Here is a 17,653-nt window from a genome sequence, read left to right as displayed (position 1 = left end):
GCCCCCCGCTCCCCTCCTCCCGGTGACGTCCGGGTCCCTGCCCGTCTGAAAACTCCGCGCCGCGGCGGAGGAGGCGGCGGCGGCGGCGGCGGGGGAGGCGGAGGCGGAGCCCGAAGCCGCGCGCGGAGCCGAGGCGGCGGCGGCGGGGCCCGAGCGGGAGCCGCGGCCGCGGGAGGTGCGGGCAGCGCGGGGCGGCCCGGAGCGCGCGCCGGGGTCCCCGCCCGCCCGCCCGCCCGCCCGCCCGCCAGCCGAGCCCGCCGCGCCGCGCCGCGCCGAGCGGAAGATGGTGGCGGCGCCGTGCGCCCGGAGCCTGGCCCGGCGCTCGCGCTCGGCGCTGCTGGCGGCGCTCACGGTGCTGCTGCTGCAGACGCTGCTCGCCTGGAATTTCAGCAGCCTGGACTCGGGGCCCGCGGCCGGGGGGCGCCGCGGGGGCGCCGCGGGGGCCGGCGGGGCGGAGCGCCCCAACCCGGCCCCGGCCCCGGGCCCGCGCCGCGAGCGCCGGGACCTGCCCGCGGCGGCCCGCGGAGCCGGCGGCCCCGGAGGAGCGGGAGGAGCCGGCGGAGGACGCGGGGCCCCGGCGCGGGCGCGGGGAGCCGGCCCCGGAGAAGCCCGCGCGCAGCAGCCGGCCGGCCGCGGGGCACTGCCCGGCCGGGCGCGGGTAAGATGCCCTTCGGCGCGGAGGGGCGGGCGGGGCGGGGGCGGCGCGGGGCTGCGGGGCGAGCTCCCCCCGGGTCGCGCCCGGTCCTCAGCCGCCGCGCCCGGCGCAGCCTCGGCGGGTCCTGGTGGAGTTGGTGCCCGGCCCGGGAAGGGGTCCGAGGTCGGGGCCGCACGCGCCCGGCCGCGTCCCCGGGTCGCGGCGCCTCCTCGCGGGGGGTCCGATCCCGCTGACTTCGGGTCCCGTTTCCCGCCCCGGGTGTCTCCGAGCGCGCCCCGGGTTTCTGTCCGCTCGGCTCTCACCTCGCCGCCGCCTCCCTCTGCCCTCCGATTCCGTCCCCTGCCCCTGCAGCTCCGGATGTCGCCCAGCCTGGGGGCGATCGCCGGCCGCCCTGGCACCCCTTCCCCGCGGGCAGGACTGGGACGCCGTCTCCAAGCAGATGTGAGCCGGCTGGAACCGACTCGCCTCTCCCGGTCCCCAAACTTCTCCACTGCTGTCTGTCCCTACCTAGCTGAGCCCACCGAGCCCAGAGCCCCGGGGCCCGGGTCTCAGCGATCCCCGCCCCCCCTCCCTCGAGCTGCTTCTGCCCTGGGGACAGCTGGGGCGGGGGGTGATGTGGGCCTGGACCCTGTCTCCGTGTGTCCAGTCGGGCAGGGTGTGAAGGGGGTCCGTTAGCCCCTAGGGGCTGTTTGCAGCATCCCCAGCCTCCCAGTGTCTGTGGAGACAGGGGACAGAGGTCTTTTGTCACAGCTGAAGACAGCTGTCTGCTCTGCACTAGTTCTCGGGAGTTGAGCAGGCCCCTTGGTGCCTGTGAGCTGAGCCTGTCCCCGGGCTTGGTGTGGTGGCATTTCACATCTGCCGTGTGCATGTGGAGGCGAGGAAGTCTTTTGCCTTGTTTGTGGGGATGGAGAGGAGGAAGATGGCAGGCGGGGAATGGACACTCAGCACTCAGCCTCCTCGTGCGGGTGCTTGGAGACACTGCCGCCCAACTCCTGGGCTGACAATGCTGTGTCCAGGCAGAAATGGCAGTGACAAGTTCTTTCTAGATTCACGGCCCTGCACGAGGTGGACAGAGGCTTGAAGAGCGTGCTCTCCCGGCCCAGGGTGGGCCTGGGGAGCAGGCAGGAGGTATTTTTAGGGTGTAAATGCCACCTGTTGAGGCAAATGAAGAGACCCAGGGAGGCCCAGCTGGCCAGCTTCTTCCTCCGTCCCATGCACAGCCCGCCTTGAGTGTTCAGGCGGGTGTCCCCACCCATGTCCTCAGCCCAGCCACAGACGGAGCGCCCCTGGGAAGGCCGGTGGGAACAGGCCGTTTCTTTAAAAATTCCTTGTGGAGTTCCAGCTGTGGTTGCTCAGCTTTTCTGAGGCTCCATCTTTATGTGTAAGTTCGGCCACTCCTCCTCCCACCTGTGTTTCCCAGCATCTCAATGTCTTCACCTCCTGGCGCAGACAGCTGTGCGTCCGTTCTCTTCTTCCTTGCAGTGTTGCCTTCCTGGCAGTTACCGCCTCCCATGGTGGGCACTGCTGTTGCTCCTGGGTGTATGTGTTCTTTTATCTGCCCCCCACCCCTCCTTCCCCATAGTGACAGTGTGAACTTAATGCCTGGAGCCAGGGGTCTGTACTCTAGCCGTGCCCACCCCTCCACCACACTCAAGGAGACCAGAAGGGGGCAGGCTATTCCCAAAGTCCGGCTTTGCTGGAGCTAAGGATGCAGGCAGGGAGAGGCCCAGAGTCCTTGCAACCTGTGATTCATTTCAAGGCCCTTGTGGGTCTGTTGGCGTGATACTTTGCAGTGATATCTGGGAAGTGAGACATTAAAAAAACGCACAAAAACAAAAACCCTGTGCTTGGGTGATGACGCTCAGGTCTGTGCTCTGCCCGCCTGAGCAGGGTTCGTGTGCAGTGGTGGTTCTAGCACAGGCTAGGGAGGGCCATGTCGCAGTGCCAGGCGGGCATGGCATGGGGAGCATCTTCGTGTGCTTCCTTCTGCCCTTCTACAGTTTCTGAGCACGTTCCTCTCTTATGCTTGGGGAACTGATGTAGAAAACAGATTTTTTTTTTTTTCGGTGCATCTAAGAAGCTGGAATAGAGTGGTTTGCAAGCCAGGTATAAGGGCCGTGGTGAGCTGGAAGTCTATCCAAGATTTGCAGGTGTCCCCCCTTCCACCCACCCCTCTCCAGGCTGAGTTGGGTAGTGAGTCTCAGTGGGCTGTGGGCGTTGCTGTCCCCTCAGAATTTAGAGACAGGGGGAGGGCAGCAGGCTGGGGGGGGGGCAGGGGGAGTTTCTTGAGGAAAGAGGCTGTCAGGAAGATCCACAGAATGCCTTGGGAGGAACTGAAAGAGTAGAGTGGTACTGTAGCAAGTATTTGTTTCCCTTCTTTTGAGGACTCCCTGAGAGGTCCCACACTTACAGCCCTCAGATAAACTGTCACTTAATAAGTTTCATTTAAGTTTCATGTAATGTATTGTTTTTCCTTCACACACACACTCACACACACACACACACACACACACACACACACACACACACACACACAAAGTAGAATGGGTTTTTGTATTATCTGACCCCTTTGAATTGTTGATTTCTGGCAGAAATTCCTCATAGTTCACATTTCTCAGATAGATACACGCCGGCAGTGCCGCTGGAAGGAGGCTGTGTGATTCTAACAGCCTGGAGGCGTCGTTTTCCTTTCTATCCAAATGTTTTCAGACCGGAGACAACATAGGGTAGTTCATTGATGGCTAAGGATTTCTTTTTTTTTTTCTTTTTTCCCCTCCTCACACATTCTCTCAATAGAGTTTTGTTTTGTTTGAGCAAATGCATTACACTTTGTATACAAAAATGCACATCATTAGACAACATTTATCATGCTGTGAACATCGCCATCTGCTTCATCATATACTGGAAATTGTTCGATAAAACACATAAGTAAAAATAGAGACAATTCTATACATGTTATGATATACTTAGGGATATTTGATATAAGCTGAGTACCTCCTATCTGAAATGCTTGGGACCAGAAGTGTGGCAGAGTTAGGATCTCTTAAGTATCTTGCAATGTTGTCACAGTTATAATGAGCTCTCTTGGGGCTGAGACCAAAAACTAAGCACCGCATTTATTTGTTTATCATATGTAATCCTATACACACGGTCTGGAGGTCATTTTATGTGGCATATTTAGTGTAACATTGTGTTGGTTCTGAAAAAGTTTTGGAGTTTGGAGCATTTAAAAGATTCTGGGTTTGAGAATTAAGAACACTCAACCTATACTATATGTGTGTGTGGGGAGAGTGTATATAGGGATATATGTGTATATTTATAGACAGAGGCATATAAATATATATATACGTATATGTTGGATTATATATATGATACCTACATGTTGGATACAGATTCATTTTCCTTGCATTGTGTATCAGTTTGTGTGTGTGTGTGTGTGTGTGTGTGTGTGTGTGTGTGTGTCTTCCAAGAGGTGAGATGCTTCAGTATTTGCTCGTTTTGAGCTAGGAACGCAACTAAGACATACACTCTTATTTCCTGGGGACTGTCTGTCCAACTCTTTCATCTGTGGTCTTCATAGAAAAGGAATGAATGATTCTGTGTGCACACGTGTGAGCACCCGCACATGTGTGTGCATTGCATCTGTGTGCATGCATGTGTCGTGCACGTGTGCCTTGCGCGTGCATGCGTTTGTCAGTAAGTGCCCGAGTGCCTACGCATGTATACGTGTCCAGAGACCAACCTCCTTGCTCACTTTGTTTTAAGAACTCACCTCCCACCCAGTGATTTTTTCCCACTGATGGGACCATAAATCTACACTCAGAAAAAGGAAAATCATCCTGCAAGACTGTAGGCTGTGCAGGGCGAAGGTTGACCTTGCCCCTGGCCCTGGGACCCTGGGACCCTGGGACCCCTCTCTTCTCTTCCTGTACATCTCCCGTTCTTACAGGCCCAGAACCCCACCTGTGAGAAAAGGAAATGAACATGAACATCTCTGGGGGGAAATGAAATAAGTTCATAATCTCACCCTACAAAACCCATATTCACAATGCAGGGCTGCGGGAGCAGAGGAAAAATCAGAGAACCTGTGCCAGGCCTGCACAGATGTGTGGTCGATACCCTCTGCCCACCCGGTGCAGGTGCCAACCCCCCACAGCCCCCTCCGCCTTGCCGGGCATGGCCGGTCACCCTGTCCTTGCTCCGCCGCAGGTGGCCCCTGACTGGGCAGGTTGTGCAGAGATGGAGTGATGCGTGCCAATCAGCCTGGACTGCCCCAGCGAGAGCTGTCACTCTTAAAAGGAATTCTTGGTATGTTTGGAAGGAAGCATTTTTTGGTGATTATTCATTTTCCCACACAAAGTAAGGTCTGAGTGAAATTCAAGGCAGTCTGAATCCTTCTAGGCCTTTCTGTGTGACACAGGCCTGAAGCAGAACGGACTGTGGTAGGGAGAAGGTTCCAGCACTTACTGCACGCTGGCTGTATGCCAGGCACATTTTGGTGCTTTGCATAAATTATGTTAATAAGTTCTCAAAAATAAAATCCTCTATCAATCTATCTATCTATCTATCTATCTATCTATCTATCTATCTATCTATCTATCTATCTGTATATCTATCTGTATATCTATCATTCTATTACCTGTCTGTTTCCTTCCTGTCTGTCATCTTTGTATTTACTTATGTATGTTCTATCAATAGTCAGTCCATTGGTCTATTACTTATCTATGTGTTTATCATCCATTCGTCCATCATCTGTTTTCCGGGGAAGAAGCTGCTGTCTCTAAGCCAGGCACAGACAAGTTGAGGCCGCCTGGCTGGAGATGAGGGTCTGGGGATTGGTGGGTACAAGGTATGAAGGGGGGGGGGGGCTTTGCGGCTGTGTCTCATGATCTCGCTTAATCCCCCCAACTCTGTAGGATGGGACTATTGCGGCCCTCCCCTCCCCGCCCCCTTCCCCACTTGGAGAAACCGAGATTCAGTGGGGCCAAGCTGTCGGTTGAAGTTAAGAGAATCACAGAGCTGGAATGCAAACCCAGGCCTGCCTCCGTCCGGTGCTGTCTGGATTTCAGAGCACCTTGTCTGGAAAGTTCTTTGGAAAGCCCTTTGTGCAGGCATGTCGTTCCTCACCTACTCTGTGACTCTTGAGCACATTCCAGAAAAAAATAACCTAAAAGGTGCAGGCTGTCAGGCGGGTGTGATGGCCCCGCCTGTCCCCCCAGTACTCAGGAGGCCGTGGAGGCTGGGGGACCCCACGTTCTAGGCCAGCCTGGGCCACAGGCAGGGCCATGGCTCGCTCCAGGGAAGGAGCAGACTCAGCAGTTTCCACTGAATCAGAACCAAACAAGGATGCAGATAGGCGTGGAATAAGAATGTTAATGACCCTACAACTTAGGAAGTGCCAGACACTGCTGAAGCCCGCTGTCTGTCTGTATTGCCAACTTGGGTCCTTGTTTTGAGCAGCCATTGATACAGCTCATCCCTCCTAGACAAACACATTGAAACATGCTGTAGAAGGGGAAACTGAGTCACCAGGTATGGCAGCAACTTCACCCAGGGGCTTCACCCACTCCCTCTTCTAGGCTCTCAGTGAGGGTTTTCTCCTAACTTTGAAACCCCTGTGATGAGACACGTGGTCTCTGTTTGATCCAAATGCCCAGCCCCCAAGGACAGAGCCTTATCTCTGAAGGTTTCCTGGCATGTATTTGAAGTGTGCAACACATTGTGATTATATAAATAACAACAACAATGGTTACTGTGGTTGAGCAAATCAACGTGTGCATCTTCTCAGTCACCTGATCTTTTTTTTTGGGGGGGGGGTGGGGAGGGTTGTTGCAAGAGTCCTGGAAACTACTCTTTGAGCAAGGATGTTTTGATAAGATGTGTGAGTGTGAGGAATTCTGAAGCAGAGTTGTACGCATATCTTCTCTAAGCCGCTTTCATCTCACAAATCTGCTCCTGTGTTTCCTTTGGTCTAGATCTCATTTGGATTTCATGGTCCTAGACAGAAAATATCACCCTGTTGCAGACAGGCAGAGTCCCTGACTTTGAACTTGGCGGGAAGAAGGAGTTTTGTATTCAGCTAGCATATCCTCTCTCTCTCTCCCTCTCTCTCTGCACAGGGAATAGGGTGGGTTAGGGTGGTAACAGAGTGCTGTGTCCACTCCCTAGGCCACGGGAAAGGGTCTTTGCTGCTGTTCCTGCTTCTTGCCCCTTTCAGCTCAGCAGCCTGGCCTGTGGTCCAGTCCTCATGAGGGCTGGGTGGCCCAGGATGTTGCAGCAAGAGCTCTCTCTGTGGAGTTCTGCAGTCACTTCCTCCTGCCTGCAATAGTCATCTGGGTTGAGCCCCCCCCCCCATCCCTGTGGTTAGCGGCCCCACCCTCACCGGAAGCCAGAAGCTGGGGCAGGGAGAGGCGGGAGGTGTCACCTCTACCCAGAGCAGAGGGGACTGGCATTATTGCTTTCAGAGACTGGGAGCCCCAGAGACACCCCCCTCCCCAGCCTGCCCAGACCAGAGGTTAGAGGGTAAAGGTGGGGCCCATTAATAAGTCTTATTTGGGGGGATTCCCCCTTCAACACTCCTTGAGGGCAGTGAAAAGCATCCCTTTCCCCTGAGGCTTGGTGACACTGGTTTATCTGGCTGGCTAATCCAGGCTCAGGGTGGCGGGTGGCGCGTGGATGCTAAGAAGGCAGCCAGCCAGTGTGGTTGGGGGTGGGGGGGGGGCAGGTGGCTCTGTTGTAATCCTAGGCTGAGAGGAAAGGGACTTTGCTTTAGCCTAAAGCCCAAGGAGCCAGTGTGTGGGTCAGCGGGGGCGTGGCAGAGGCTGGCCAGCCCTTCAGGTTGAGAAGCTGGGGACACAAACCTGTGCTTCTGCTGTCACGGTGGATGTGGTGGGGGACGAGGCAGGGCGGTTCCCTTGCTGTGTGGATTCGGGATAGGGTGGATTTCTTGTGGTTTGTCCAGGCACGGGGGGGGGGGGGGGGGGGGAAGAGGAAGAGAAGATGAAGACGTGAAGCTAAATACATTTTTCACAAGTTGAACATCTAAGGAGCCCACCGCAGGACAAAAGGCCAGCGTCCCCGGAGTACCTGTCTCCTGCTCCTTGGGGGTGCATGCAACAAACAGACGCTCTGGGTAGTGGAGAGCTAATGTAGACATTATTTAAGGGTGGCGTGGAAAGCAGATGTGATGGGTGAGAGGCGCGGTGTGTGCCTCATCGAACAGCCTTCCTTTGGGAACAGGAGAGAAACTTGTTCTTCCTGCTCCTTTCCTTGTGAAATGGGGACGGGGGGTGTTAGTAATTAGAGCACTGATGGAAAATGACTTTTTTTATCCCCCCCCTCACCCCCCCAGACTAGTGGCTGTTTTCTGTTTATTTTTTAATGGAGGCCACGCTTCACAGGTGTTCTTCTGGAAATAAAAGCCTATTCATGGCCTGCCCCCCCTCCCCTCTCCCCCCCCCCCCCCCCCCCGCTCAGAGAGGACAGCTGTTAGAAAGACACAGTGGACCCTCCGATCCTTGTCATCCAGTGTTGGGGCAACGTCATCATCTTCTTGAGAAACGAGAAAGGGAACCTGGAAGTCTGTCAGCTGGGGGCAGCACATGGTGGAACGGGGTGGTGGGGGAGAGAGGATAATGTTTTCTCCATCTTTCTCCTCCCCCTTCTCTTTCTTCTCCTCCTAATGAGAGAAAATAGAGATGCCGTCCATCAAAATTCAAATTAGTAGCCACGGTCAGTGTTTGCCAAGCAAATCTCATTTGGGTTACTTGTTGGAAACATTGGCATTCTAGCCTTCACTCCCAAAGCGTAGGAGGGAATGGGGTGGGGCCATCCTTCTGTGTAGGACCTCCACCCTCCGGTGTGGCCTGGGACAACTGTCTGTTGATGATGACCATGGTGATTGGCAGTACTGGGGTTTGAACTCAGGTCTGTGCTTTCTAGGCAGGCGCTCTACCACTTTAACCTGCCTCTAGCCCCTTTAATCGTTTTGAGGACAAGGTCTTACATTTTACCTGGCTAGCCTGAACTGTGATCCTCCTATTTACACTTCCTAATATAGCTAGGGTGACAGGTATATGCCACTGTGCCCAGCTCTTTCTCTTGAGCTGGGGTCTTTCTGAACTTTTTTGCTCTGGCTGGTTTTGACCCATGATTCTCCTAACCTCTTCTTCCTGAGTCGCTGGGATGATAGGTGTAAGTCACTGCACATAGCTACTTTGCTCATGCTTTTGTTACATGGATGGCCACTGTTGCCTTTATATGAGTCAATTTTTCTTCGCTGTGGCAAATGCTTTGGGAAGAAAGGGGAAAGACTGATTTGGGCTCATGGTTCATGGGTTTGAGTCTATGATCATTGGGCCTTGTTGCTTTGGGCCTGGTTTGAAACAGGCACAATGGGAGCACATGGTGGAGGAATACACACCCTCATCCGCATGGTAGCCAGGCAGTGAAAGAAAGAAAGAAAGAAAGAAAGAAAGAAAGAAAGAAAGAAAGAAAGAAAGAAAGAAAGAAGGAAAGAAAGAAAGAAAGAAAGAAAGAAAGAAAGAAAGAAAGGAGGGAGGAAGAGGCTTGCGTCCCAGTATCCCCTCCAGGGACACGCCCCCAACCACCTTACTTCCTCCCCTAGCCCCCCCCACCCCCAGCAGCGCCATTACCTGAGAGCCAGGTGTTTAACAGGGACGAAGATTTGAATTTACAGCAGCAATCTGTTATCCCTGAGCTGTCATCATGCGCATGGCATATGTGTGTGTGTGTCCACAAACTAGTTAAGGTTGGAATTCCCATTCTGTGCCACAGGGAAAGTTTCAATGCAGAAGTTTTAATGCCACCCTGCAGCCTGACTGTCCCGGCTGTGCAAGAGAGGTGGATGGGCCGCACTGAGGCCAACATCCAGAATCAAGCAGGATGTGGCTGGTCGCTTTGGCCACGCGTGAAGCCAGCAGTCTAAGCTGTGGAGGGTTTCTGGCCTCAGAGTCTCCACCACCCTGCACCCCAAGTAGCCACAAGTCAGGGTGGGGGAGAGTATGTGTGGCAGCCACCTTCCGTCCCCGGCCTAGCCGTGGAGAGGTAGCATCCGGAGCGTAATATTTTGATAAGTTGCTGATTTGTATTAAAATAGTAATTATAGCTCATAATTACAAGCATGGATTTCAGTGAGACTCAACGGCTGATGGAAAGAGAACTAATTAGCTGTGCATTCTCTGGAAATCACATGGAAAGGGGGCTGGGCCTTTTCCTTCCTGAGGGTCCAGCGGGTTGGTAGCCGCACGTTTTGCCAGCGGCTGGTTACTTGTTCAGCGTTGGTGGCCCCTGCTCATGGAGGACTGGCATGGAGGGCCGCCCATTAGAAGCAAACACAATAGTTGGAAGAAATGAACTGAAATCTGCCTATTTTGTGGCAGAACTGGGGTTTGAACTCAGGGTCTTAGACTCTCTAGGCAGGTGCTCCACCATTTGAGCCACGCCCCCAGCCCTGCCACACTTCCTTCTGAAGTGGGACTTACAGATGGGAAATGTAGATACCGTGACTGCACAGCCTACCAAAGTGCCCAGGCCCGACGAATCAGAGCCAGAACCAGAGCCCGGAGCCTCAGCAGCCTGCGCTGTGGGGATGTTTGTCTCCGTCCCTCTGCTCTCAGACTTGGAGGAGACTTTCCCTTGGCCTAGTTTAGAAACCGGTGGTCTGGGGTCTGAATTCACCTTTGCTTTACAGCCTGAGGGTCAAATCTAGCCTGCAGCTTGCTTGTTTTCACCTGACCTGTGAGTTTGGAAGGGAAAGACCCCTCACATATGCAAATAGTTGGGGGGGGGGGAGAAAAGGAAAGAAGGGAACAAAAAAAAGAAAGCCAGGACAAATGTAATCTTAGCTACTCAGGAAGCTGAGATCTGAGGGTCGTGGTTCCAAGCCAGTCAGGGCAGAAAAGTCTGGGAGACTCTTATCTCCAATAAACTACCAAAATTTGGGAGTGGAGTTGTGGCCCAAGTGGTAGCGTGCTAGCCTTGAGCAAAAGAGGCTCAGGGACAGCACTTAGGCCCTGAGTTCACGTAAGCCCCAGGACCAGAAAACAACAAAACAAAAACAATTCAAAAGAAAAATCGTGTTTCATGACGTGTGAAAATCACATGGGATCCCTCTGTGTGTCTACACATAAAGTTTTATTGGCTGGCACACTGTGCTGTCCACTCCTGATACATTGGGCGTTGGCTGCTTGCAAGTTGACACACACAGAGAGTGACTCACAGAGCCGCAAATATTTGCTCTGTGGACCTTTCTAAAGAAGATGGCCGCCCCGGTAGGCCTCGTGTTTCGTGGCGTCCTCATACCGTTCATCCACTCTGCTGTGTGTTACTTCCTGACCTTCTGTGCACTGGGCGTGCCTGGGAAGTTCCATTGGGCGTCTGTGGCTAGGCAAACACTCTACCACTTGAACCACGCCCCCAGCCCTTAGCTAGCTTTTTTGTATTTGCTTTGGAGCTCTTTGGTCTGACGATGCTCGCCAGGAACTCTGGGACTGTGCTCCGGGCCGGCCCAGGGCTGCCAGCCCTCCGATTCCTGCCAGGGTGTTGGGAACTGCTTTGGTTGCTTTGGGAATGAGGCCACAGCTACATTTCAAACAGCAGAGACATAGTTTCCAGAGGGTTCTTAGCTTTAGCCAGCAAAACAGTTCTGGGAGAATTGGGCTTTCCTTCCCACCCCACCCCCTTCCATGTCACTTTCCGCTCTGATTGACTTCTGCCTGTCTCTGGCTTGTTGTCCCTGTGTTCTCACTGGAAAGCAAATGGACACAGCCCTGTGGCCCCCGGTGAGTTCGCTGGCCCACAGTGGCACGTGTCATTTCCTGTCACATCGCCCTCTGACCTGTCCCCTGGGGGGGATTGCATACAGGCGTGGCCACCTGGTCACAGCCTCTCCCTGGGGACCTGTGTCTCTGTGCCTTGTCAGCAGTGTTTTAGTGGCTGGGGGTGGGGAGGAGGAGGGAGGCGCCTGAACCCTGGTCATTTGTCACTTGTGGGCACAGCTGCTGAGGGGCTGGGAGAAGGGCATCAGAATTCCCTAGCGCCCCCCCCCCCCCTTTCAGGTCTGCTTGGCTCTGCCTGTAGGAATAACCTGGTGTTCTTTTGAGTCACCCCAGCCCCGCCTTCTAGCCAGCTGGCCTGAGCTGCGCCCTGCAGGGCTAAGGTCCTGGCCGGCTCAGGAGCAGCTCCCCGGGTCCAGCCTCATGCCTCATGCCGTCAGCTGACTTGAGGCATGTCACCAGAAGGGATGGCTTGCCCTGACCCAGTGTTTCTTGGTGATGAAGATTAGACTTCTGGCCAGAAGGGCTGGGGACCCAGAACCCCTGTCATCCGAAATCAGTTCTGTTCCACTCAGCCTCTGAGCAGTGCCAGGTCTGGTTTTTAAAGCAGGAAGGGCGTCGGAGCTGCTACTTGTAGCTGGGGGTCCTGGGCCCCGGGCGTTCCTGGGTAAAGACCTTCCAATCCTGCTGGTTCAGTTTTGGTTTTCAAGAAACAGATGGGGGCTGCAGGCGAGTGACTCAAGCGGTTACAGTGTCTGCTGGTCAGCTTGAAGTTCTGAGTTCAAACCCCAGCACTGCCACAGAATATGCTATATATACAAATGCGTCAAAGAGGAAATCAAATTTGGCATTTTATATTATATATACAATGATTAACAAACATAAGAAAACAAATTCCTCATAGGGAAACAGGAGAGACCAGGCAAAAACAGCCTGGAGGCAAATGATAGTCTACTTTAAAAGCATCTCAGCTCTTTAGATTAAACGTGAACGATTAGATCCAGGCACCCGTGGCTCACGACTGTAATCCTAGCCACTTAGGAGGCTGAGATCTGAGGATCACAGTTCAAAGCCAGCCCAAGCAGGAAAGTGCAGGAGACTCTTATCTCTAATTAACCACCAGACAACAGGAAGTAGGGCTGTGGCTTAAGTAATAGAGTGCTAGCATTGAGTAAGAAAACCCAGGGACAGTGCCCAGGCTCTGAGTTCAAGCCCCAGGCTGGCACAAGCATATACAAAAATACAAAGAAAGAAAAATAACCAAAGACGCCATAAGCGAGGAGATCTGTGTGATTAACATACTGCACATTCACGCGTGGAATGTCGCCATAAAGCTTCTTAGAACAATAGCACTCACTAAATAAAACAAATGAGGAGCTGTAAGGTAGGCTTCGTCCAAGACCAGAGAGGGGGAGAGGAGGAGGATTATGGATCCAGCACCCAACACGCCTGTGTAAAAATGGAGCCGTGAGGCAGCGGAGGCTGGTTTGGGAGGGAGGAGGGGGAGGAGGGAAAGAGACTGAGAGGGGGAGTCTGATCAAGGTCCTCCGTGCGCATACATGAAACCCCTTCCTACAGCTCACCGTATCAATATGAGGGAAAAGAACTAAGACCAAAAAAGGGCTGGAGGCAAGACTCAAGCGGCGGAGCTTCTGTCTAGCAAATGGGTGGCCCTGAATCCCAAGAGCAGACACTGTAGACTGTGGCCGCGTGTCGGGCGGCTCTCTTGTCTGTCCCCAGCCATGCACCGCAGGGCTGGCTCTGAGTTCTTCGTGCCAGTATCCACTCAGGGGGCGGGTGCCGGCACAGACGATAAACAGTAGTAACAGCAGCAGGCACCATAGTTACCCCAATCACAGCCAAGCATCTGGTACTGAGCGTCCTGTGACATGAACATTGTGGGGGGGGTGAGCTCCTGGGTAGAGGAAGTGGGGCTCGGAGAGGGGAAGTCACCCTACCCAAGGCCACGCAGCTGGCAAGGGGGCAGATCTGCCTTCTGACCCCGCCTGGCCTGGGGCTCCTCCCTCCTACACCACATCACATCATTTGACACCAAGTCCTTGAGGTGGGATTCAGGACTGGCTGGGCCCAGTCCTGGTGCACATTGCCTCCTGTCGGGTGTGTGTGGAGCGGCGGTCTCCAGCTTCCCGGAAGCGGGGAGCTCTGCTAAGTGGGAGAGAGTGGCATCCACATGCCCTTACTTTCAGGAAGGAGCCTGTGCTCCAACTTCAGTTCCTGGCTCTGTCACAGCTGTGTGATGCTAGGCAAATTAGGGACAGTCTCTGTGCCTCAGTGTCTTCATCTGTAAGCAGGTGTCCTGGGAGGAACACTTGATAGGGAGTTGGGGAGGTGCTACCTGGCTAACTGCCTCCCCTCCCGTCTCTGACCACCGCAGCGTGTGTGTGTGTGTGTGTGTGTGTGTGTGTGTGTGTGTGTGTGTGTGTGTGTGTGTGTGTATGTGTGTGTGTGTGTGTGTGTGTGTGTGTGTGTGTGTGATCGCATTCCCAGCTCAGTCACTGATTGGCTGAGTGGCCTTGAGTCGGTCATATAGCCTCACTACAGCTAACAAAGTCATCATACTAACAGTAAGAAGGATAACTAATCTCATTTTTCCCCCTTTATGATACTGGGGTTTGAACTCAGGGTCTCATACCTGCTAGGTTGGTGCTCTACTTCTTTTTTTGGGGGGGGGTTTCCAGTCGTGGGGCTTGAACTCTGGGCCTGGACGCTGTCCCTCAGCTCTTCAGCTCAAGGCTAGCGCTCTACCACTTGAGCCACAGCGCCACTTCCAGTTTTTGAGAGGTTTTGAGAGTCTCACGGGGACTTTTCTGCCCAGGTTGGCTTCACACCTCGATCCTCAGATCTCAGCCTCCTGAGCAGCTAGGATTACAGGCGTGAGCCACCGGTGCCCGGCTTCATGGGCTATTTTTAAAGTTAGGGTCTTGCTTCCCACCCAAAGTGCTTGAGCTACAACCTGCTTTCTTTAGGCTTCCTGCCATGGCGGGAGTTACAGGCATGTGTCACTGTGTCCACCTTCCCCCTGTGGCGAGAGAGCCCCCTGGACTTTTCTCCCTCAGCTGGCCGGGACTAACACCCTCCCATTCTCAGCCCCCCACGAAACAGAGATGGCAGGCGTGTGCCAGCAGCGTTTCAGAATGTGTCCCGTGTCATTTGTTGACCCTGTATCATAGTCCTGCGGGGGGGGGGGAGTTACCGAGAGCCCCCCCCCTTTTTACAGATGCAGACTCTGAGCCTGGAGGGGTGGGGAGTGGTTCACACGGAGGGTTCTCAGGCCCCACCGGGGGCTGTGCCGGAGCCCGGCTCTCTCCCCTGGGGTGTGGGGGAGCGCTGGCTCTCTCCCCTGGGGTGTGGGGCGGCGTTCTCAGTCCAGCCTCGGGTGTTTCCAAGGAAAATACTGAGGGCAGGAGCCCAGACCGCCTTTGACCATGAAGTGGGCAGAATGACAGCATGTCTGGGTCTTCCCAAGCAGTGATTTGCACAGAGCCCAGCGTCTCCAGAGCAGCCGTCCGCCCCGAGCCTGGCACAGGGGCCCGGATCGCTCACCCTCATTTTCCAGTTGGATCGCACTGCAGTGACGGACGCTCAGCCCCGCGAGTCACCGGGTCCTCTCCGGTCCTCCTCTCGGAAGCCACGCCCTCTGTGCCTCGCACCCCAGGGTCGGGCTGGCCAGGGACAGTCCATGTGGGCCTGGGGAGGCTTGGAGAGGGAGGAAATGAACCGTGGGCCGCGCCTGGCAAGCAGGCTGCTAACAGAGACAGAGTTTGTGTGGAGCCAGTTTGTGGGGAGCCGAGGTCGTGAGTAATTGAATGCCGCTAACTGAGGTGTGAGAGCCTTTTTCAGAGTCCAGCTGTGGCGTTGCCCCCTCACCCCTCACCTTGGACCTGGTTTTGGCTGTCCAGGCTGCGGGGGAGGGGGAGGGGAAGTAGGAGATTGGCTCTGCCCTGGCTGCGTTGGGCCATTCCCTGTCCAGAAGCAGGGCGTCTTGGTGCTCGGGGCTGGGCTGTTCGAAGCCACCCCCTGCGCATTTCAAAGACGGGCTGTTCTGCACCTGCTTCTCACCTGAGCAGATCTCCGATCACCGTGGCCTGCCATCTCCCCAGCTCAGTGGCCCTTCTAGGAGGGTGCCTGGCTGGGCAGTGGGAGCCCAGGCGAGTTTTAGTCCTGCTGGACCAGTGGCCGTGCCCCATCGGCCTCGGTGTCCAGCTGTGGAACGGACAGCCATCCCCGCCGTGCTGCGAGGACGCAACGTAGGTTGATTCTTGAACACAGCTCCACCTGGGCAGTCACGCCGCAGCTGACACCGCATCCTGTCTCTCCACAGCCCCGCGAGGAAGGCAGGCTGATGGGTCAGGCTGGCCAGGGGCAGGGGCACAGGAGCCCGTGACCGGGAGCTGGCTTGCCCAGAGTCCACCCTCATTGCTGGAAAGGTCTGGGTTCTAGTTCCAGGGCCAGTGCTGAGCAGCTGGGAGCAGCTGGGAACTCTCCTTCAGGAATTCATGTCCCCTGGGCAAAAGGAGCTCGTGACACAGTGTGACAGTCAGTCCTTCTACCACCCCTTGCCTGTGGGGCTTGCCCTAACCCTGCAAAACAGATTCCCGAGGTTGGTGCACGTACACACACCCCTGCCTTGTGCTGGAGGGCTGTGCATTTGCAAACAGAGGCTGAGGTGTAGAAAGGAGGCAGAGAAGGTAGGAAGGCTCTAAGCTGCAAATGAAGGCCTGAGGATGGGTCCAGTGAGCCCAAGAGGAGGGCGGGGTGGGGGCGTCAGACCAGGCTCTGAGCTCCAGGAGCAGCGAGGGGGGCTGGGGGATAGTTAGAAGGGGTGCCGGACCTTCCCTTCCCACCTTTAGCTGAGGCCACAGCAGGGGACAGGTGGGAGCGGGGCCTGGAGGGAGGCACTCAGCCTGTCTCTGGAGGCAGCGCGGGTTCAAGGAACTGACACAGACGCTCGAGGCAGTGGAGCACATGGACAGAAGCCCGGGCTCAGCGCAGCTTCCAGAGGGAGCTTCGGACAGGGAACCTGGGGTTCCACCGGAGCATCAGAGGGGAGTACCAGGTGTTTGAAACAGGGAAATGGTCAGCTTTGTTTCATACACAACATAATTTAAAATATCACACACGTTCTATGTGCGTAAGCCATGTGACCCATCAGGGAATTTTGCTCTGAGACTTGGGTAGCCCATTGGATCTATTCAAATAGTCCAAGTTCTGCGGGGGGGGGGGGGGGGTGGAAATAATCCCAAGTCCAAAATATTTATAAGTCCCAAGCATTTCAGATAAAGGATATACAGTTCTTTTAGCATCCAGAACCCAGCAGACTCAATAAATAGTAAAAACAAAAACAAAAGTACTATACAATATGCTTGTGTGGTGAATAATATACCAATACAGCAAAGTTCTGGGCATCATAAAACAGTAATAGTAAGAGTGGCGGCATGGCATCTCAAGCTCTCCCTACTCTTCTAATCATTAACCAAGCGGTAGCTGTTTCATCTCAGCTGTTTAGTCTCAGACGGTTTCTTTTTTTTTTTTTTTTCTTTTTTTGGGTCCGGTCGTGGGGCCTGAACTCTGGGCCTGGGCACTGTCCCTCAGCTCTTCAGCTCAAGGCTGAGTGAGCCACAGCGCCACTTCCAGCTTTTTTTCTTTTTTTTTGCTTATGTGGTGCTGAGGAATCAAACCCAGGGTCTCAGGCATGCAAGGCAAGCGCTCTACCACTGAGCCACCTTCCCAGCCCCTGTCCATTAGCTTTTTTTAAAAATTTTCTATTGTAAAGATACTATACAGAGGGTTACAGTTACATGAGCAAGGCAATGAGTACACTTCCTATTGAGCATTGTTACCCCCTCCATTGTTTTCCCCCCCACTATCCCTTCCCTCTCTACCTTCCCCGAGGTTCTTTTTTTTTAAATTGTGATTAAGTGATTACATAATTTCCCAAATTTCACAGTATTGTGGAATAATGATGCTCAGACGGTTTCTGTAAGAATATAGACGCCCCTCCCCGACCTGGCTCACTTGAGCTCCTGTGTGAGTTGCTGCTAGGCCTCCCAGCAGGCCCTTCCGGCAGGGTGACTGCAGAACGGGCCCAAACCTGGTGTTATCTCCACCGATAAAGACACATGTGATCACCAGGGAACATCTAGAAGAGAAACACAGGAAGAAGAAGAGCAGAAGTCTTCCA

The 17,653-nt window shown here is 54.5% G+C and overlaps 1 protein-coding gene across 1 annotated transcript in view; it reads left to right on the top strand.

Annotated features, from left to right (window-relative positions):
• Positions 1–283: 283 nt before the first annotated feature.
• The window catches only part of LOC138825599 (xylosyltransferase 1-like), a 155,115-nt gene continuing 137,745 nt past the window's right edge, over positions 284–17,653 (top strand). Inside the window, exon 1 of the mRNA XM_070020272.1 lies at positions 284–658. Coding sequence (XP_069876373.1) covers positions 284–658 — 375 coding nt within the window. The remainder of the gene's footprint in view (positions 659–17,653) is intronic.

Source organism: Dipodomys merriami, unplaced genomic scaffold, assembly GCF_024711535.1.
Source record: "Dipodomys merriami isolate MVZ:Mamm:240054 unplaced genomic scaffold, mDipMer1.0.p SCAF_138, whole genome shotgun sequence".
Lineage (NCBI taxonomy): Eukaryota > Metazoa > Chordata > Mammalia > Rodentia > Heteromyidae > Dipodomys > Dipodomys merriami.
This window is presented reverse-complemented; position numbering and strand designations above follow the sequence as displayed.